The sequence below is a fragment of the Mycteria americana genome, chromosome 3, assembly GCF_035582795.1.
Source record: "Mycteria americana isolate JAX WOST 10 ecotype Jacksonville Zoo and Gardens chromosome 3, USCA_MyAme_1.0, whole genome shotgun sequence".
NCBI lineage: Eukaryota > Metazoa > Chordata > Aves > Ciconiiformes > Ciconiidae > Mycteria > Mycteria americana.
The window spans coordinates 116,189,651-116,210,876 of NC_134367.1; the positions used below are offsets into that span (position 1 = coordinate 116,189,651).

Below are 21,226 nucleotides of genomic sequence, written 5' to 3' on the forward strand. Positions count from 1 at the left end.
AAAGAAGTGCTGCTGACAACTTGGGATGATAATTGTGGATGGGGAAGAGAGAGAAAAGGAGGGATGTGTGGAGTACATTGGGGCCCAGATGTCATAGGGACAACGGGGCTACGCATGCACTGCATGGCTGCAGCAGAAGGAAAGGCTGTCAGGTGAGAGTTGCAGTCCTGAGCATTAGCAGCGCTTCGGTGTCTGGAATGTTGCTGCCTTGTAGGAACTGCTGCCAAGCCTGGCATGGGCTAAGCTGCTGGTGAGGAGTGCACACCCAGCACGTGAGGAGTTAAACCTGCCTGCAGTGAGTGGAGCCTTGTTCTCACAGGGGGCTCAGTGCTTCCTCTGGACCAGCAAGCTTGGGATGCTCCAGCCTGGTGATTTGATTGCCCAGCTTTTGGAAGCAAGCCGGGGCTTGAACCCAGAGTCTGCTGCTCTTTGATCCAAGAGTGGCTAAAAGCAAAGCCCCAGCATTGGAGCCATTCCTGAGGACTTGGCAACGGAAGGAATTGCTGCCTGCAGACAATGATATTTAATACATTGTTCCTAAAGACAAGACCTGTTTGATAATACTTTCTGGGAATGTGTTATTGACACCTGTGAGAGTCCAGGACCCCAAACCCTAACATTATCCCTGCTGTGCCTTTTGTGGCCTCGGGATGGAGCACAGGTCATGGTCTTTTCTGAAAATATGCCTATGGTTGCCTTTGACATCAGGCTTCTGCTGTGGCCCGATGTCTTTCCCAGAGAACATGGCAATAAATCAGTCCTGTGTTTAGGGATGTCTGTGTCCATCCCGTGTTGAGCTCCTTTGGACATGGGACCCAAGTGTGAGCTTCTCGGTCCCTTCTGCTGAGGTTTGATGCTCTTTTCCTTCAAGGGCTGCCTTTCATGTGGCCCTGAGCTCTGCCTCTAGGCTTGCAGGGAGCCAGGTGGTCTTCGTAGCTGTAGCTTGGGTTGTTGGTTTTGCTTGGGGTTAGCAGCAGCTAAGCATGCTGCTGAGGGATCCAGTGGCAGCTTCAAAGCAATGCTCTGCCTCTGTCTTCCTTACCTTGTTACAGGTCTACAGAGCTGGGAGCAAGTGCTGCAGAGTGATATGAGTCCGGAGTGTGTTAGCTCATCCAAACCTTCCTTTTCCCTTAGTGACTCCTCATCGAAGAGTAATAGCCTTTGTTGCTGCTGGGTTGATTGCAGAGGCTTTGTTTCCTCGAAGGTCCAAGCAATGGCAGTGGCAGAAGCACAAAGGTCATAGTGTGGATATGGTGAGGTAGTGATACATCAGCAATGGATTCCCAGGTGGCAAAAAGCCACCTTGCTTTGCTGAGGTTTAATTAGCTGACACATCTAGAGTTGGTCGCTTGGTAAAAAGTGGTGAAAGTGTCTCTTAATCCTGCTCTTTCAGTCTGAGGCTGAAGGGCTGCAGCCTGGGAATGGAGTTGGGCTACTCTGGCTGCCCACCTCAAGTTAGTGGTGGGGGCTAGGGCATCTCTGGCCAGGTCACCCTCCTCTCTGCCAGCTGTATCCCTGGCCTCCTCTCTGCAGGAAAGTGCACTGTGTGGTTGCTGCAAGGTACCCAGGGCCTTCCCCAGGTGAGCTGCTGTGCCCCTTGCCCATTGGGTGTTGCAAAGGGCCCTGCAGGTTTGGGGAGCCAGGGAGAGCAGGCTCCCTGCCTGTGTGCTGCAGCAGTGTCTTCCTAGGGAACATGGCATCTTTGCTAACTATTAAAGAAAACGGACAGGGAACAAATATTTAGCAGTGTGTTACCAAGCTCTCTGTCTAGTTAGGTGCTGACCTGGTGGTGTAAATACATCCATCTCCCACCTCAGGGCTGAGACTTGCAAGCTAGTTGTGCATCCCCAGGGAGCACTGGCTCCACAGTGGAGCTGGGACAGCTGTGAGCTCCCCTGCTCTGGCATGGGAGCATTTGAGGTCCTCTCTGCTTTGAGAGGCCAGAACAGATGCTGAACAGCCACGTCCTCTGCCAGAAATGCTCCTTGGGTGAGCTGGCTGTGCCAGTTTTTGCAGCTAGCTCCTTCTGTTGCATCCTGGTACCTGTGGGTCTTCGTTTTATTTGTTTCCTGTAAGCCAGCTGTCTCCGTCCACAGCTGGGGCAGATCTGAGGTGTCCTGCTGGCAGGGGAGAAGAGGAGGACGGTTCCCCTTTGGAGAGGAAGGATGCAGTTTGGGTGCTCTGGGCTTTGCTGCCCAGATAGGGCACTGCAGATGAGTTGCAGCTCCTCTAATCTGCTGTTCCAGATGCAGAGCATTAAAGGAGCTGGTTTGCACATCTGGCTGAGCTGAGCCAGGGTGAACTTTGCTAAGTGCCCCTGGAAGCAAGTCTGCAGAATAATGTTCCTGGGGCCTGGCTGGAGAGTGGGGCTAGGCTACAAGCTGCAGAAGCCCCACAGTGCTGGGCTTGCTTTCCAAACCAGGAAACCTTAAACTTGCACAAAGCCCTCTCCCAAACCCTATTCCCATGCTTTTAATGCCTTGTTTGGTTGCAAGCAGCTTTGGGATTACTCATATCCTTGCATCAGCTGTGGTGTCTCAAGAGGTTGGTAACCTAGGCTCTTTTGGGTACAAAGTGAAATGGATCCTTTCCTTTTCCCGTTCTTTCCTCTGTGCAGAGCTCTTTTAGCTCTGTGAGGAGGTGCCCAGGAGCTGGGCATTGGGTATGCCTGGGGCTGGACGGCTCAGGGTTGGGGGGAGCATGGATCTCCCGTGGGGCTGGGGATGTGGAGCACTGCAGTGTGCTTTCAGCTCTGCTGGCACCGCAGCCATGGCAAACGCCTGCCGAGGCTAGCCATCACCTGCTGAGATCTGTGCTGGCTTTCTTTCCTCCACAACTGCCACGCGGTGCAAGTGCCCCGGGCAGGCAGGGGGCTGCCATGCTGCGGCACACGCCGCTGCCAGCTGACTTGCCTCTTGCTTCCCCAGCATGGCTGTAGGTGAGTGAGATGGCTGCGGAGACAGCAGGGATCGGGGGCTGTGCAGGAGCTGAAGGCCTTGTGGTTGAGGCTGCATTCCCAAGCGATGTCGTTAGGCAAGGAGACAACGATTTTTGGATTGCTTCAAGATGTAGGCGACTCTGCCTGTCAGGCAGGGCAGGAGATGTGCTGCCTGGTCTCTCCATCTTCCACAGTTGCTCTGCGGCACCCAGATGGGGTTGGGCTACTGGAGTGTCCCCAGGCGAGCGCTAGTGTGGGACTGGCACTGACACATTAAGCAGTGGATGGAAAACCTAGCTTGGGTCGAGGACTGGCTTGTAATGCTGCCCCATGCCCTTGCAGTCTGAAGGACGAGCATGAAGGTTTGGGCTTGCTGCCATGGCAGGGACTCACCAGGCAGCATCCGTAGTGTTTTCAGGCCTCTTGGTATGGTGCAGAAGGTGGGCTGGGTGCTTTCACTGCCAGGCCTGGCCAGGCTGCGCCAGGGCCACAGACCTTCTCGCCTGCAGCCCTAAATATAGCCTTAGAGATGGCTGATTCCCCGGGGGTGAGTCCTGCCACCCCACACATTTTCTGGCTGTGTCTGCATGATTACAAAGCCCAGCACCCTACGAGGGTCTGTAGTCCATGAGGTTCGTTGCCTGTTGCCCAGCTATCTCCATGGCACAGTGCGGGAGGACAGTGTCGAGCCTCAGAGGTAAGCACTGAGACTCACGGCTGGGCAGCTTGCTGCCACCTCCTTCCCCAAGAGCCCTACGGCGTCTCTGTGCCTGGGACGTACGAAACCTGGTGCTGCCCGGGTGGGAACAGGGATGTGGGATCCCCCAAAACTTCAGCCCCAGCTTCCTGGTGCTAGCCCCCAGCTCTGCCATGGCTCCCTCAGATCCTTATTACTCTTTTGATGCATTTTCTTACAGCTCTGGCTGATGAAAACAGCAACACTGATGTCTCTCACTTTTCTAGTTCTGGAGAATGGCCCCAAACCAAAGCCATTCCCAGGCTGTGCTGCAGTCTGCTGCCAAATTGCTGCAGTAAGGCTGTGGCAGCACTCGAGGGGGTTGGCTACCATGGGGCTGGGTCTCCTTTGCAGGAGTTGCGGAGAGCCCTTTGCTCCTTGGCAAGCTCATAGGATTGAAAACTCACTCTGCAGAGCTTCAGGCAGCAGTGACTAACTTCATAGCATTACTCACAAAGCCTGTCCTGGATGCAGCTTTGCTGGTTTTATTTGTCACCCTGAAATGCTCTGCATGTGCTCAGCCCACTGGGGCCTTTGGAGGAGGCTGCAATGGCCAAGTCCTGGGGACATCCCAAGCCCAAAAAGTGAATTGAGATACACTTGGTAGAAATTCAGGCTGGCAATGCAGGTGTTAGTGTGAGTGTTTTTCCTGGGAAGCTGCTATTTGCCTCCCTAAATAAATGAAATTAATTTTGAGCAGGGAGATACCTCTGCGAAGGATGCTGTGTTCCTGCATTCAGATCTTTGCCGTAAGCATGCTCTCAGAGTCGGGATGTGATCTGAGCCTCCTCTTCTCTCCATCCTTGTGTGTCCTGCTGGTGCCTGTTCCCTCCCTGCAGATGATTTGTTCTGTGGTGTGTGGGAATGATATCCTGGGGACCTGTAGGTACCAGTTCGACTTCCCTACACAATTCACTCAACCTTCATCGCTTACCTCAACAGGAGGGGTTTGAATTTCAATTAAATATCCTTTGGGTAAAACACCATTGGGTGTTTCAAGTGTGCTGAATTTCAAATGTGTTTATCTAATCTGGCTGAAGCTTTCCTGAAAAGCTTTCTGTAGCCGCAGTTGAAATGGTTTTAGGCCAGAAACATGTGTTATGGGTTTCTTTTTCTCCCAGCCAGGGGTGGCTTGTGTCACATATGTATGCAGAGAGGGCGTGTTTGCCAGTGCACACATTTGGGATTGCTGCTTGACGTTGGCTTTGCGGGACTGTGGCTGGCCCAGCTGTGTTACTAGAGGAGAGCTCTGCACTGGCTTGGGCTTGCTAAGCTGACTTCCAACAAACTTGGTGTTGCTGGGTACTTTTTGGGATGGCTCTCGCTAAGGGAAGAGAAAGTCATTTTGCTTCTTTCAGCAGCTCCTAGCAATGCAGCCCAGCCCAGATGAGCTCATGAAACCACAGCAGAAACATGCTGTTGTGAAGGTGTCCGGTCAGACTGAGCAGGGGTGGCCTTTGCTCTCCACCAGGTGCTACAAGAGCTCTCTCATCTGCCAGCTCGGGCAGTTCTGGCAGCCTCCAATGGCTAAGCCATGCATGACCATGGCTCTGCCACACAGTGGTGCTGGGAGGTCCTCTAGCTGGGTGAGTGGAACAAGCAGAGGCATTTTGTTCTTCATTCAGTACAGGTGGTGATGTCTGTTGGCTTTATACATGTTTTACCCAAACTCTGGCATAATGGCATCCCACACAGATAGCCCTCTGCTTGGACAGCTTTCTTGAGCCTCTGTCCCAAAAGCCCAGACGAGGTGGAGGGGATGCGGTGAACCCTGCTGACTGCAGCCGTTTCCTGGACCGGGGTGCACAACTTTCATGGGCAAGTGCAACACTTCCCATCTCCGAACACTGGGCCCTGGTGCTCTGGATTTAGAGCACTGTGAAAAGCTGTGTTCGGCTCTGGGCTTCTGATGTCTTTCACCCCAAAATGTCTGGACCACATCTAGCTGCTACCAGTCTTTCCTTGCAGCCCAAATCTGATATATGGTCGGGACGGTAGTTTCCAGCATGTGCAGCCAGTCCATCCATGGCACCTTGGATGCTATTGTCAAAACAAAACACAAGTTTATGGCTCTTATCGCACTTTAACACTTATTTAGCCCAGTTTGCTTTGGCACTTGTGCTCATGAGACGTTCATCACAGGGATCTTGCTTGAGCTGAAATGGTTGTGTCCGTTTCCCTAGGATGGAAGATAAGGACATAAATAATTTATCATGTTTCACCGGGGAGCTGGATCCCAGTGTTTCTGACACCTTGTAAAATTCCTGCTTCCCATGTGGAGCTTGTGCCAAGCCTTCATCATGTCCCTTGTCCACAGAGCCATGTCCTCCTGCCTGGACATGGGGGATGCTGAGGCAGCAGGATGCATGTGATGAAGCTGCTGAAGCTCTCAGCTGACCAGCGCTGAGTGAAATACAGCTGTGCTGGCAGTGATGGGGTGAAAGCAGTTCTGCTGCTGTTTAGTGTTATACTGCTAATGCTGACAATTTTATGCTAGAAGCACACCTAATTTAAAATATCCTGTCTTAATACCCTAATGGCCTATACCTTCAGAGAGAGGTGCCTCATCACTAACTCCAGCACTAGCACAACTAGTAGACTGTGAAAGGTTTTGGGATGCTGAGACTCCGAGAGGAGAACTGATCCATCTCCTTCATGAGCTCTCCTAATGCACACTCCCACCTTGCACGTGTTTTGTACCATACAGGTATGGTTTGATGGACATGTGCCCTGGTGCCCTGAAGCATATCTGTGGAAAAGGACAGATCCAGCTCCTGTAGGTTCAAACCTGAGTGGACTTGACTGTCCTGTTCCCCTTTGCTCCTGTCTGTCTGTCCCAGCAGCCTGTTTTGGCATGAGTTTAGCTCCTGATACTCTGGAGCTGTTGCACTGTTGAGTGCATAGCTGTGTTTGCATGGGGTTGGGTGGTTGCTACCCTGCTGAGTGTTCTTGGTGAGGCAGATCTGATGTGTGGGGAACTAGATGTGTGTACCTATGTAAGAGCATATGTTCCCACACATTGTCTTGCCTTGGGGCATGTGTTCATCTTGTGGTGTTCACGAGACAACTGTCACAGACTGATGGATAGTTCCTGTCTTTTGGGGAGGTGCACCGTAGCTGATGATAGAAACTTTACTGGACATGCTGACCCTTGGAGCACAGCGTGCTGATGGGCTTAGCTTAATATGAGACCCACTGTCATTCAGGCCACAGGGGTCAGTCTGTGTCTACTCCTGGTGGCCTTAAATGCTGTGAGTGCAGTTGACAAGTGATGTCCACCCAGGAGCTGTGGGACTTAACCTGGCTGAGGACAGTCCTCTGGTGATGTTGCCTGCACACCAAGGTCAGTGGCACAATTGCATGCTGAAGGTAGAAAGCCAGGCTGCAACGAGGTCCACGTCCTAGACCCTGCAGTATGTCGTTGTGCACTGCTGTTCCTGTGACCTCCCAATTCCTTGCTGCCCTCTTCCTGGTGGCTTCTTTGGGGTGGCTGAAAATTAGAATTGAACCCACAGTCCCATCTTGCAAAGGCTGCAGGCAGGGAAGACCTCTGGACTCTGGACTACTGTCTCCTCTGCCCCAGTGTCTTTGGGAAGAGGCTTCTGTGATTTTCACAATGGGAGGACTTTGTTGCTCTCCCTGTCTGGACTATGGGGAAAGGGTGTTAGCAGACACAGGCCGAGGTGCCCCTGCCCCTAGGTGACATGTGCTTGGAGCTGGGAGACTGGAGCCTCATCCTGGGGAGCAGCAGTGCTGGATGAGCACCTGTGTCTACACCTCACTGTCGCTGTGAGCGGGAGAGCTCAGGCTAGCTGTGCAGGAAGCGCGTGGCTGGCACTGGGGTGCCCAGGAGCGGCTGCAGGTGGGAGAGGCTTTGCTTGGCACTCATGCTACATGGCAGGCTCCAAAGGCTTTCCAGCATGGAAAAGGCTCTTCAGACTTTCTGGAATGTGGTGATCTAGAGGCCCCCTTCAGAACAGGACCCCTTACCTGGGTGACTGAGCTGTCCCATCAAATTGTGTCCCTTTACCAGGCTTTTATACAAACACCGGGCAGGATGATGTGGCTGAGCCTCCAAAGAGGAACTGCCTTTCAGCTGGGCTTGGATCCTGTTCATGTAACTCGTCCAGGCAACCACTTTCTGAAGCCATTTTCCTTTCAGTGGTGGGAACACACCATTTTGACCACTTTCTTGTTCGCCTTCATGAGAGATTGCTTCTAAGATGCTCGAAATCCGCCTGGCTTGGCCTCTTTCCCTGCAGAGCTTGGTGCTGGGAACAGAGTCCAACAGCAATCAGCATGTGCTGAATTGCCCTTTGTCTGCTTTCCTTTCTGCAGCCAGCTGGTAACCGGAGCAGAGCGCCTGCATGGCTGGCTGCGGCCAAGCAGCAGCCAGATTTAGGAATATGCTAGCACAGTCCCTCGGCAGCCACGTCAGGCAATGCCTAGGGAAGCTCTGGCTGTTCTGTCCCTGGGACTCTGAGCTCTTGGCTGGGGGTTAGTGTGTGGAGGAGGATTCTTCAGCTTTTCCACTACTGCAGAGAGATGCTTCCAGCCCTCCAGAGCCACCCCATGGCCGCTATCAGACCCTGGGGTCAACCATTGCAATTTCTTCTTTCCGCTCCTACTTGCAAGTGGGCTGAGTCCCCAGCACAAGCTTGGAGTGTCACTGCTGCATCCTCTTGTGCTGTGCTCCAGCAGCTGCTGTGTTTATTCCCATGGACAATCCTTGTTCCAAACCATTTTTTTTCTGGGTAATTTCTGAGGATGTGGAGATGAGATGGAGACATGGTCCCAAGGAGAGAAGCTTTGAGGAAAGCCTAGAAACAGTCTATGGGTGTTTCTGATCTGGGGCAATCTTCATGCATGGCTGGGCCTTAGGACGCATCCCAAAAAACAGGACAAGAGGAGCTCAAAGAAACGTCTGAACTGCCCAGGAAGCTGCCGTCTCTCCAGTGTTTTGGTGACTGACTTCCCGGCTCATACGCTGCGAGACACCTCTCTGTTCGGGCTGGAAGTGTGGCACTCAGCAGTGGGTCACAGGAGCTGCCTCCTAACGCCCCTGGCTCCTGGGAGCAAAGGGCTGCCCCTGGCTTGTGGCAAGCTCAGGCAGCCCTGTCCCAGTGATTGCTGGAGATACAGCGGCTGTGCTGGAATCTGAGCACAGATCTGTCTAAACTCCCCCGTCAGGGATTGTTTTTGGCAGATGTGCTTTGGGGTATGTTTCTCCTAACACAGTGGTTTCAGCTGTCTGGAGACCCTTGAGAACAGCACATGCTTATCTACTCCCTTCTCGCCATCCCCATGCTCTAAACGTGCCCTCCTTTTTCTGTCTTGCAGCTGTGGGGACTCAGGCAATGATCCTTTTCACCAAGGAGCCGTACTCCCAGGATGCCCTGCACGGCCGCAGCGCCATCCTCCGCTGCGAGGTGGAGGAGCCAGCGGATGTGGAGTTTGAATGGCTGCAGAACGGGCTCCCTGTGCAGGACACAGAGCAGCGCTTCAAGGAAGGCAGCAACCTCCAGTTTGCTGCTGTCGATCGGCACCGGGATGCTGGGGACTTCCAGTGTGTAGCGAGGAACTTGCTCACTGGGGAGGAGGCCCGCACAGCCAATGCATCTTTCAATATCAAGTGTGAGTGTGGGGCGAGGGCAGCCAGGCACATGGTGCAGCCTGGTGCTGCCCACCATGGACAGGGCAAAGCGCTCTTGGGAGGGCCTGAGCCTGGAAACAGCTTTGCCAGGCTGCCTGCTAATGCGTGTGGAGGTGGTGGTCAGACAGGGATTGGAGAGCATGAACTGTGCAAGTAGGATTCCTGTCGAGCTACTTTGTCCTTCATGCCCTCTAGGCCACTTGTATCTTCTGATGTCCCCAAGGCTGTCAGAGATGCTTTTTCCTGCCACCGTCCCCATTTGTATACATGAAATGGGGATGTTACTGCACCAAGTGTGTCCTGAGCACTGCAGATGCTTTCAGAGCCCCTCTTATCCCTCAGAGAACAGCTACACAGGGCAAAGTGGGACACTTGCAGGGTGGGTGTCCCTTTACTCCATGCTGGCTTGAGGGCTTATGTGTCTCTAAGCATGCTTGTGCCCTTGCTGCCTGCTCGGGTTATTACTGAGTTGGCATCCACCTGGGCTCTGTAGGTTTGGAGAACCAGCTGTGTTGATATTCTTTGATCCCACAGGGATTGAGACAGGCAGTGTGGTGCTGAAGCAGCCAGCCAGCGTAGCTGAGATCCAGCCCTCCTCCGTAGTGGTGCTGCGGTGTCACATCGATGGCCACCCACGGTAAGGGTTGCCTCCTGAGGAGTGGACCCTGCCAGGGGTCCCCCTGCACCTTCGCTGCGTGCTCTTCCCTCCCCTCTCTCTCTCTCTCTTTCTCCTCTCTCCTGCGAGGATTCAGTAGAGTCTAGGGAAGGCGAAAGGCAGGATTGAGCCAGTGGCTGAGCACCGGGGGAGAAGGCAAACGGCTTCCTCAGAGCCGCATAGCGAGGAGCACAGTAAGGACGGGCTGTCACAGTCCAGTCGCTGAGCTGCTTGGTGTGCTGCGGTCACTCTCCGTTGCTTTCCAGTCATGTCCCATCCACTTGGCTGCATGTCTCATGGCTTCATGTCTGTGTCGGGGCCAGCAGTGGGGACGGAGAGCCAGGGAAATGGGCCATCTCTGGGCTGTCTCCTTCACACACGTGCTCTCTGGGGAGCCCTGCTGGTGCCCTGCACCTGGTCACTCTATCGCCCCTGTCTTGCAGCCCCACGTGGCAGTGGTTTCGGGACGGTACTCCCCTCCCCGATGGCCGCAGCACCTATTCTGTCAGCAACAAGGAGCGAACGCTGACCCTGCAGAGCACCAGCCCTGACGACAACGGTCTCTACTACTGCTGTGCCCGCAGTGCCGTCGGCTTCGTCTGCAGCCAGAACAATTTCACGCTGAATATCATCGGTGAGTTGTGTCCCAGCTGCTCGGGGCCGGGGGCTTGGCTGTCTTACTGCTCTGCTAACAGCCTTCCCTCTGCTGCAGGGCGGGAGCCAGGCTGCAGGGGAAGTGTCAAGCTGGTGTGACTTTCTCTGTGCGAAGCCCCTGGCCAGAGACAGGCCTGACACACCTGGCCGGGTTTGAGCTCTACCCTGTCTACAGGTGTTAATTTGCCCCTGCATCTTTCTGGAGCAGGTCTATGCTGTCGTCTCTGGTTCTGGAGCACCAGGGTCCTCCCTCCTTCAATAAGGTTTGGACCCTGGAGGCTGTAGGTGCTGCTGGTTTTGCTAATACCAGTGCCGTTGCAGTGCGGCCTGGGTGAGATGCCCCACTGGCCTTTGGAGGCAAGGCGCAGGGAGGGCAGGAGATGTTGACCTTAGAGAGGTATTTGGAATTGGACAAGGGAATTTGCAGTCCAGTGACAGGTTTGATGTGTTTGCTAGGAGCCCAGGGTGCTTCAGGGCCTTGCTGGAAGCAGAAGGGGCTTTCCCCAGAGCAACTACCGCATGCAGTCCTGGGCTCTGGCTGCGTAACTATAGCCGTGCTGGCGTGTCTGCCTCCTTCAAGCCCGCAGTGTGCTCACAGGGTGCGCCCAGCTCTTTTTTGAGTTTCCCCCAGAGCACTGGTGAAGGGACACCACAGGCCGCTCTGCTCTTCTCACCCTCCTGTGGTCTCTGCCATTGCAGACGAGAGCTTTCCTCAGGCGGTGATCGTCCCGCAGGACCTCATCGTGACCAAGAACGAAGAGGCCATGTTTGACTGCCAGTTTGCAGCTGTGCCCCCTCCCACGCAGGAGTGGCTCTTTGAAGACAGCCCCATCACCAACAGATCCAAGTAATAGGGACCCCGGTGATGTGGGCAGGGCTGGGAGGAGAGGGGCCACCATGTTCCAGCAGCAACAAAGAGAGGCCAAACCCTGGCTATGCTCGAGGGCAAGCATTCAACATCAGGCTGGCCATTGGGATTGGTTTCTCAGCTTGGCTGGCTTGGGTTTAGCAGGGCCTTGGTACTTGTGCATGGCCTTTATCTGCATAGGACTCAGCAAGTTTGTCCTCAAATGAGTCTGTGCGGCTGTCAGTCCTAGATGCTCATGCATGATGATCCCCAGAGTTGGGGATGTCTCCCAGCCCCAGACGTCTGCGTATGGTGATTTCGTGGAGCCAGGGACAGCTCAAGCCCCAGACACCCACTTAGGACAATTCCCAGAATCAGGGATGTGTCTCAGTACCAGATGCCCACAGGTGGTGATCCCCAGACTCAGGGACACCTCCCAGGCCCCAACATCTGTACAGTGGTCACTGCACCCATGGCTATCTTGCACCTCTGGATACCAGTGCATGGTGATCCCCAGAGCCAGGAATGTTTCTTAGCCCCAGACACCTACACGTGGGGCAATCCCCAGAGCTGGGGACATCTCCCAACCCAGGCTGACCGTGGATGGTGATTCTGGAGCCCGGGATGTCTCTCAGCCAGACTGTGCAAGGCAAGGGGTGCTATCTGGGTGCCAGATGCCCAGTGGCCTGGCAGCTCCCGGGCGCCACCTTGTGCCCCCTACCCCCTTTCCTGGCTGTGCCAGCTTTCAGAGCTGGCCCAGTTTGGTGATGCATCTTTTGGTGGGAGCCAGCTCTTCACTAAGAAAGAGACTTCTATTAGCTCATTTCCTCCATGAAGCATGTGTCCCACCATCTCCTTGTTTACGTGTGCTGCTTCCCCTGCACTAGGAAGCTTTGACTAGGCACAAAGTCTCCCTCTTGGTTCCATGGGCTCATGTAGGACATCACAGGGCTGTGGCTCTGGCCCGTGTCCTGCTGAGATGCCCACTGAGCCCTGCCTCTCCCCACATGTCCAGGACCACTGTGTTCGCCAATGGCTCCCTGCTGATCGCTCAGGTGAGGGCTCGCAGCACCGGTGTCTATAAGTGCGTTGGCCGTGGGCAAAGGGGGAAAACTCTTGTCCTGAAGGCGACTCTGCGGCTAGCAGGTGAGGTCCTGGGGCTGGTGGCAGGGCGGGCAGTGGGTCCCAGAGTTGCAGTGTCACTCTGGAGCTATGTGACAATATAGCGATGGGTCAGTACATGGAGAACTGCTTGGTTTATCTGTGGAATGGCTCATCCTTGCTGCCTGGATGAGGGGAGCAAACATAGCTTGTGTGCTCTTTTCCTCGACTGGTGCCTCCCATGGGGATGATGATGCTGGTGGGTTGGCTATGCATTTTTGCCCTGTTTGAGCCCTGCTGTCTATTGCTCCTCTCAGAGATCGAAGAAATGGCACCCTTCTCCCCAAAAGTGTTGACAGCGAACCAGGGGCACCGTGTGGCCTGCACTGCCCCACGAGGCATACCCACGCCCCAAGTCTGGTGGGAGAGGAGCCAGGAACGAGTTCCCACTGCTGGCAGGGTGTACCAAGAGGCAGACCAGCTCATTTTCACCAGTATCACCGAGTCGGACGCAGGGACCTACACGTGCCATGCTGCCAACAAGGCTGGAGAGAAGAAACAGGAGCTGAGCATCACTGTGGCTAGTAGGCAGCTTTCTGAGAAGGGCTGGGAGCAGAGAAAGGGGCTGGATAAGGGGGTTGGGGCGAGCCGTGGCAGGATGGTGCATCACCTCACTGATACAGAGAGGCACATGTCTCATGGCTGGGCTGCAGGGCCCCATGGCTGGCTGCCCACTGCCTGTCTGGTCTGCGCTGGTGCTGGCCAGACGGGTGGTGAGCAGCCCTGTGTAACCCCTTGCCTCTGTGCCCAGCGGTACCCAAGTGGGTGGAGATGCCCAAGGACAGCCAGCTGGAGGAGAGCAAGCCGGGATACCTGCACTGCCTCAGCAAGGCCTCCCTGAAACCCACCGTCACCTGGTACCGCAATGGCATCTCCATCTCTGAGGTGAGGCAATGGGGCAAGCCCCTGCTGTTCATGGGCACTTCTGCTGGGCACCTGCTCAGCTCCTTCCTCTGTTGCTGCTGTTTCTCACCTTGCTCCTAGGCCCAGCATCCCTGTCACCCCCACTTTGGCCATGTTCATGGCGTTATCTCCATCCTACTGGTGTATAGGTGCACAACTGGCTGTCTCTAGCCACTTGGCTGGCAGCCAGCCCTGTGCTTTTGGGGCAGTGACAAGAGAGATGTCCCTCAAAGAGATGTCACTGCAGCTTGTCTCAGTTCTCTATGTGGGTCTCAGCACATAGAAACAGAGCCTCACACAGGGCTGTGTCTATCTGAGGCATGGTGTGGGCGTGTGGAGCGTCAGGAGTGCCACAAGCAAGGTCTGAGCCGAGGGCTGGTGACAGTGTCATTTCTGCCCTGCTCCCTCCCTCCCTCTGGGCAGGACTCACGGTTTGAGATCTCTGAGAATGGGACACTGCGCATCAACAATGTGGAGGTATACGATGGGACCATGTACAAGTGCGTGAGCAGCACGCCAGCAGGCAGCATCGAGGGATACGCACGGGTGCACGTGCTAGGTATGCTGACAAGCACTCCCCATCCTCCCCTTGTGGGAGCTCTTGCCTGGCAGGATGCAGGCATGATACCCCCAGCTCTGGTGCCTCCTGCAGCTGGGGGTGCCTAACATCACATCTATCTCTTGCAGAGAAGCTGAAGTTCACCCCGCCGCCCCAGCCGCTGCAGTGCATGGAGTTTGATAAGGAGGTTACAGTGTCCTGCTCAGCCACCGGCCGGGAAAAACCCACCATCCAGTGGACTAAAACGGGTAAGGGGGACTTGGATGCGATATGTCAGTTTCTGACCTGGGGCCCCAGGAACTTTGCATTGGCCCACCTCCAACATGGGTGAAGCAGTGGTGCTGCAGCTGCCTGGGAGGCTGCCATGTGGCACAGTGCTTCATGCATGACTGCTGCATCCCTCTTCTTGCATCCTGTAGATGGGAGCAGCCTGCCATCCCACGTCAGCCACAATGCTGGCATCTTGTCCTTCCACAAGGTGAGCAGGAGTGACTCGGGGAACTACACGTGCATCGCCTCCAACAGCCCGCAAGGCGAGATCCGTGCCACTGTGCAGCTCGTGGTAGCAGGTGAGGGCTCTACGGTAGGCAGGTGGGTTTCCTGCTGTGCTGGCCTTGCAGTGGGTTTGCCTGGGTGGCACCCAACTGGCATGCCCCTGCAGAGAGAGAAACGTCTGGCCTGACCCCGAGCTCTGCCCCATGGCACTTGAGTGTCTGGTTTGTCAGTGCTTTGCATACAGCCTGAGAGGGCATGTGCCAGTGCTGGCCCTGCTCCCTTGTGGGAGCTCAGCACCTCTCCCAGGAGCTGACAGTGTTCATGTCGGCCTCTCTGCCTTCAGTTTACGTCACCTTCAAGGTAGAGCCAGAGCCCACGACAGTGTACCAGGGGCACACAGCCATGTTCCAGTGCCAGGCAGAAGGGGACCCTGTGCCACACATCCAGTGGAAGGGGAAGGACAAGATTTTGGATCCTGGCAAGCTCCTGCCCAGGTACACAGCCTCCATTTCAAACTGAAATGTGGCACAGCATGGTGCTCCCCATGCGTACCCAGCGTGCGGGTGCCGATGGTGTGGTCTCGGGTTCCCAGCTTGGGGGGCACACAGTCAGTTGTCTCCCTGTCCCAGGGCCAGGACTCTTCTGGCCACAGGGTTACCCTTTCTGCCACAGCCTGCCAAGCTGCAGTTGAGCTGCAACCATTTGTTCTTGAGCATTGCACAGCCTGAGATTCAAGATGATTGCACTGGGGATATGGGGCTGAGGCTGAGGCATCCTGGGGGGATGGGGCTGCAGATGCCCCAAGCCTGCCTCTGTCCTCTGGTGCTTGCAAAGGGCTCTATGTGGTTGGCAGGATTCAGATCATGCCCAATGGCTCCCTGGTGATTTACGACGTCACCACTGAGGACTCTGGAAAATACACCTGTATCGCCGGCAACAGCTGCAACATCAAGCACCGTGAGGCCTTCCTATATGTCGTAGGTAAGGGAGGTGCCCAGCGTTGGGACCTGGCCTCCTGGCAGCTCTAGGCCCTGCTTCTGGCCCCACTGGTGGGTGCTGCGTGTCAGGTCATGCCTGCTAGGGAGACGTGGCAGCGCAGTGTGCTGTGGGCTGTGCCCAGCATTCTGTGGCTGGACGAGGAGGTGGCCACAGTAGCGGGGGGGCTTTTCTTATTCCTCCAGCACATTCCTGAGCAGGATTTGGGAAATCCCTCGCACCCTCATGGGTTTGGTGCTCTCTGCCCCACAGACAAGCCAGCAGTGGAAGAAGATGAGGGACCTGGCAGCCACACACCTTACAAGATGATCCAGACCATTGGGCTTTCAGTGGGGGCAGCTGTTGCCTACATTATTATCGTGCTTGGGCTGATGTTCTACTGTAAGAAGCGGAGAAAAGCCAAGAGGCTGAAGAAGCACCCAGAGGGCGAGGAGCCTGAAATGGAGTGTCTGAATGGTGAGGCCGGCATGCCTGGTGGTGCGGGCTTTACTGCCAGCCCCTTGGGGGACCCCTGGGCTGGAGGAGCTGAGGGGCAGGGAGCTCCCAGGGAACAGGGGACTCCTTACCCTTGGAGTCTCTTGCTCTTGGTTTTGGCTATGGCTGGTGGCAGAGACCTGCTGCCAGGTGAGAAATAGGCAAGTTAGTGTGAAACCTGCATCCCAGCCCCACATCATAGCCATCTCTGCTGAGTTATGTATCACTCCTGCTTTCCAGCACCCGTACATGGCATCACATACATCCTTTGCCAAGGGAAGGGCAGTATCCCTATTGCAATGTAATGAAATAGTAGTACTCTGCCAGTCTGTTCAAATCACAGTTCAGCATCTCCTGGTGCTGGAGGGAAGACTTTTCACTGGACAGCCCTGAACTCTGCTGTGAACTCACCCTGTTATCTCTGAAACCCATATAAGCTTTGAGCATCTACAGTATCCTCCAACAAGGACTTCTGGAGCATAACAGGTTACGTAAAAAACTATCTCTTTGCTTTTCAAGCTTGTGACCTATCATCTGTGCACTGGAATACACAGCTCTTCTGTACGTCTGATCGTTCCCACGAGTGCCTCTTCTGGTTGCACTATCGCCTTTCTGAGATGGGGAGCCCCAGACAGAACTTGGTGCATCCAGCTTTGCAGAGTGACACCGCTTTGCTGTGTCCTGTTCCCAGCTGTGTCACTGGTTTCAGTTGCCTGTCCCCAGAGCTTGCTCTGGAGAGACAGCAGGCAGCTCAGGGCTGAGCTCACCACTGTGGATGGGACGTTAGGGTTGCTTTCCCCAGGCCTCGTGTTGTTATCTCTGACTGCACCTCCCAGTGCTCAGTGTCCCTCTGCAGCTGGTCACAGCTGGCCTGTATACCTTTGCTGCTAGCTAAGTTGGTGGCTTTGGCAAACAGCTGCCAGCAGTGCCCCTTCCATGTTGGCAGCATGTTGTACTACCCTGGTTCCTACCTCCTGTGTGTCCATTGGAGGATGTTCCCTCCTGTCCTGTGGCAGCTGAGCTGCTTTTTAACAGCTGTTTCCATGACACCCTGCAAGTAGACTAAACTGGGTCCCCTTGTGCATGAGCTACATGACTCTTTCAGTGAACCCAAGAGATCTCTGGGTCATCATTTTCATTTCCAAAAGCTCTTTCTCCTGACATCATGGTTGTCCTTACATCACTGATACTAGTGAAGACTTGTAAGTGATGGGGTGCAGTTGAGTTTGCTGCCCTTATAATTCCCTGGATCTCCCCCCACACCACCATAAATGCAGACATCATGCTTCCCTCTCCCAGTTCTCCAGCACACAGCCATGTCCTGATTGTGTGGGGGTTGCTGTGAGGTCCTGGCAAAACATCACTGTTGGGTTTGTCTCCTGTTTTTCCTCTTGTATTGGTACTTTGAACAGAGCCAAACCTCCAGAAGAGAAGTCTGGCTGTGGGAAACCTCCTGGGAGCAGGGATGCAGGAACATCTCTGCAGCTTTGTGCTCTGCTGCCGTCACCACTGTGAGCTCTTCCTGTTGGCAAGTCGCAGGCAGCTCACCTGTGCCAGCAGGCTCTGGCCAGCATCCTCTTCCTGGGAAAGGATTTGTTTTAATCTTTTCTGAGGTGGTCTCACATTTTTATTTTGGCCTATCTTTATTATATTTTTATTCTGCCAGAGTTTGCCTCTTCTTATGCCCTTCATTTGGAACCAGTTTAGCTGTCAGAGAGATGCATCCTCACTGCTACAAGCAGACCCAGCTGCCCAGATGTCTACGCTCCTTTTTGGTACTTCCATAGCCTCTCTGGAGAAGTGGTTTGTGTTTGCTGTCAGCTCCAGTGGAGTCACCCCCTTCACCATGGTCTTCAAAAATTTGGCTCTTTTCCTCCTTTTGATGTGGTCCCTCTTTAGCTGGGTGACCTGAAGTATCTCAGCGCCTACAAGTACTCCCTAGCTGGCCACCAGCTGACTTTTCCAGTGCCCTCAGGATCCAGACAGATTTGACCTTCCTATGGATCTGCAGCGGATCCTTCCTATGGATTTCCTGTGGCTCAATGCACTCCTAACAAGTCACTCACCTTCCAAGGTCACATCCTTGGTGTGCCACATCCTCTGTAACAAGGGTGCTTGCTCTCATTGTCCCTCTCTCTGACTGTGCTGCTTTTTTTGGATGAACACAGACATAGCATTTGGGGAGGTTAACGGCTGTGGGGACTAAGGGGAGCATTTGATTTCTGTGTTGGTGTGTGCTAATTTCTTCAGGGCAGCGTGGCTGTGTCTCTTTCTCCAGGAGATGCTCAGGTATTAGAGGCAGGTGGGCAAAGCAGGCAGCTCCTCTATACTTGGTTCCCCTCTGGACTACTGAATACATAAATTAAACTTCCTGTTCATTTTTGCAGTCCCTTTGTTATCATCTATCTTGTCACAGCTCTGTGAAACATGGGGATGTCTGTTCTTAAAAGTGTCCGTGGTTGCTGCCTGCTGGTGCTGTCTCTCAGTGGCAGCGTACTCACTCTGCAGCCTTCGGTATTTTCTTGGCACAGTTGCAGCGGTCGTCTTGTATTATCCTCTTGGCTTGAAGCTTGTAGTCTTGAGACACTATCAGTCATGAGTGCAGACAGCACAGGGTCAAACAGGCTTGCTAATAATTAGCATAAAAACAGGGAGAGTGTAAGTAGCATCGAGCTTTGATTTATAGGGTAGATGGTGTTTTTTTGCTATGGTCTTCTGCAAACGTTACTCCAGTATGTGAGAGAGGACAGCTGTCAGTAGTTATGGCTCTTAAGTCAACATATCTCAAGTCTTCACAGCTCCAAGCCTACCTGTGACAAAGCCACAGTCCCTGTCATCGTGGCCAGACACGCTCAGGATGTGTTGGTGGGCTGGTACCTCTCTTGTACACGTGCATTGTAAGCATGCATGTACACACGCTGCTGTACAATATCCCTTGATGGAAATTATGGGCAGTGGGATTCCTGTTGGAGTTACCTCATGTTGGGTCAAGTCTTAATTTTGTGATTAAAGCCTTTTGCATGGTCAGGTATTTCCTTATTGCTTGCTCCTGGACTAGCTGAAATGGAGCGTGCACAGTAATGCAGGGTGATGCTGCACGTGTGTCAGCCACCTTAGCTCGGTGCTGTGCCCTGCTTTACATTCACATTCCTGCCTTCAGCTTATGGAAAGTACCGCTTCCTAGTGCCAAGTCTGATCCAAGCAGTAAATGCATTCAAAATTAAGGTTTTCTATCTATACAGCTATCTATATAGTCTTTCCCTTACAAGCTGCCTGTAAAATGCAGGGTTCTGTACTTTCTTAAGGCAGTAATATTTTGTCCTGTTCACTGGCTTCTGTTTGTGCCAGGGAAACTTCTAGTGGAGTTCCTGAGCAGAAAGTTTGCTGGGGTTGATTGCAAGGACAGTGCTTCCTAGCACTGCTTTAACCCGGGCAGTAAAGGAAACTCCAGGCTGATCTGGTCTGACAGGTTCAAGATTACTAAGGACGTGAGCATTGCTGGCTTGCTGGGAAGAAAGCAGGAGCCAGGGGGTCAGGCTGCAGCAGCCAATGCCAGATAGACTTGAGAGTCTCCTGGGCATCAAGAGACTGGTTATAGTGGGCGGGGTCCTCTGCTCTATCTCTGCCTCACTCATCCTGCTGCTGTTCTGCAGAGTTTTGTCAATGGCAGTTTGGATGTAGCCACCCCTTTGGGATGACTGAGTGGCATGGGATGGACAAGGCCAGATGGGGCTGGTTGGCTCAGGGACCAAAGCCATTGCTCAGCATCTGATTTCAAGGGTGGCTGCAGGGCTGCCAGAGATGGGGCCGGACACAAGCCCAGAGGTTACAACTGTATGAAGGCCACTCTGTTGCTGGGAGGTAGACATCAAGCTGGGGTGCTTGGAGACAGTTGTGGGTGCTTGGCATGTTGGCTCCAGAAGGGGCTGATCCCCAGCGTGGCATTCTCTGCACAGCCTGGCAGGATGCTGAAGCCATTTCTGCTTCCCTTGCAGGTGGTGCTTTGCTGCAGAATGGGCAGATGACAGCAGAGATCCAGGAAGAAGTGGCCTTGACCAACCTGGGCAGCAGCTCTGGGGCCAGCAAGCGGCACAGTGCTGCCGACAAGATGCACTTTCCACGTTCCAACCTGCAGACAATCACAACCCTGGGTACGCTGGGCCACCCTGGCCCTGACCCCACTCCATCAGGAAACCTGTGGCTGAAACCCCAGCACGTCCTAGCCAGAAAATGGGATGTGCTGGGGTACAGAGGGCCCTGCAGCCGCTGGGCTGTCAAATACATATGCTGTCCTAATGTATGCTGTCTTCCCATGTGCTGCTCTACACTTCTAGGCAGGGGGGAGTTTGGTGAAGTGTTCCTGGCCAAGGCAAAAGGCGCAGAGGATGGCGAGGGTGAAACACTGGTCCTGGTGAAGAGCCTGCAGACAAGGGATGAGCAGCTGCAGCTGGACTTCCGGCGAGAGGCAGAGATGTTTGGCAAGCTGAACCACTCCAATGTGGTGCGGCTGCTGGGGCTGTGCCGTGAGGCAGAGCCGCACTACATGGTCCTGGAGTATGTGGACTTGGTAAGGGTCCTGCTAGCAGTGCCTGCAGTGAGGAGGAGGGGTGGACAATGGGCATGGGGCCTGCAAGTGTGACATGGTCCAGGCTGGCAGCACAGGGCAAGCAAGGTTTAGGGAGACCAGGCTGAGCTTACCACTGTTCCCAACGTGTGGAGGAGTCGCAAGGGGAATGGAGGTCTCCTGCAGGACCTGGAGGTGACTTCATCCTCTTCCACGTCCTCCTGGTTTCTGGTTTATGTCCAGGACTCAGCTGAATAAGTTAAGCTGTGGGACTCCATGCTGCAGAACGGCTGCAAATGCTAAGGGCTACTATGGGGAGCCTGGAGTTCACGGAAGAGAAATCAATTTGGGGCATGAAAAACCTCCTGGAAACATCAGGCCTGCTTGCCCTGATCTTAGCCTGTTGAGGCCCAGAAGTGAGATACTGGCTTGCCCTACAGGGCAGGGACCAGGAGGACAGGCAGGGACTATGGCCCAGGAGATGAGGATCTGTGGGGCGCCCAGTGGGCCTGCCACATCTGGGCACTGCAGGGACCGATGCAGCTGGCAGCATGGAGAGGTGCTGCCTCTGAGTTGCTGTCTGTCTCCCAG

At 54.4% G+C, this 21,226-nt stretch overlaps 1 protein-coding gene across 2 annotated transcripts in view; it reads left to right on the plus strand.

The window, feature by feature from the left end:
• Positions 1-21,226, plus strand: part of PTK7 (protein tyrosine kinase 7 (inactive)) — a 40,825-nt gene that overhangs the window by 16,180 nt on the left and 3,419 nt on the right. For both annotated transcript variants that reach the window (XR_012774893.1, XM_075496692.1), the window contains exons 2-16: positions 9,015-9,308; positions 9,862-9,964; positions 10,426-10,616; positions 11,336-11,483; positions 12,499-12,629; positions 12,902-13,168; positions 13,396-13,529; positions 13,971-14,106; positions 14,235-14,354; positions 14,526-14,675; positions 14,945-15,095; positions 15,455-15,582; positions 15,850-16,053; positions 20,067-20,222; positions 20,406-20,638. Coding sequence is in view for 1 of the 2 variants with exons in the window: in XM_075496692.1 (XP_075352807.1) it covers positions 9,015-9,308; positions 9,862-9,964; positions 10,426-10,616; positions 11,336-11,483; positions 12,499-12,629; positions 12,902-13,168; positions 13,396-13,529; positions 13,971-14,106; positions 14,235-14,354; positions 14,526-14,675; positions 14,945-15,095; positions 15,455-15,582; positions 15,850-16,053; positions 20,067-20,222; positions 20,406-20,638 (2,546 nt within the window). In the remaining variant the exon portion in view is untranslated. The remainder of the gene's footprint in view (positions 1-9,014; positions 9,309-9,861; positions 9,965-10,425; positions 10,617-11,335; positions 11,484-12,498; positions 12,630-12,901; positions 13,169-13,395; positions 13,530-13,970; positions 14,107-14,234; positions 14,355-14,525; positions 14,676-14,944; positions 15,096-15,454; positions 15,583-15,849; positions 16,054-20,066; positions 20,223-20,405; positions 20,639-21,226) is intronic.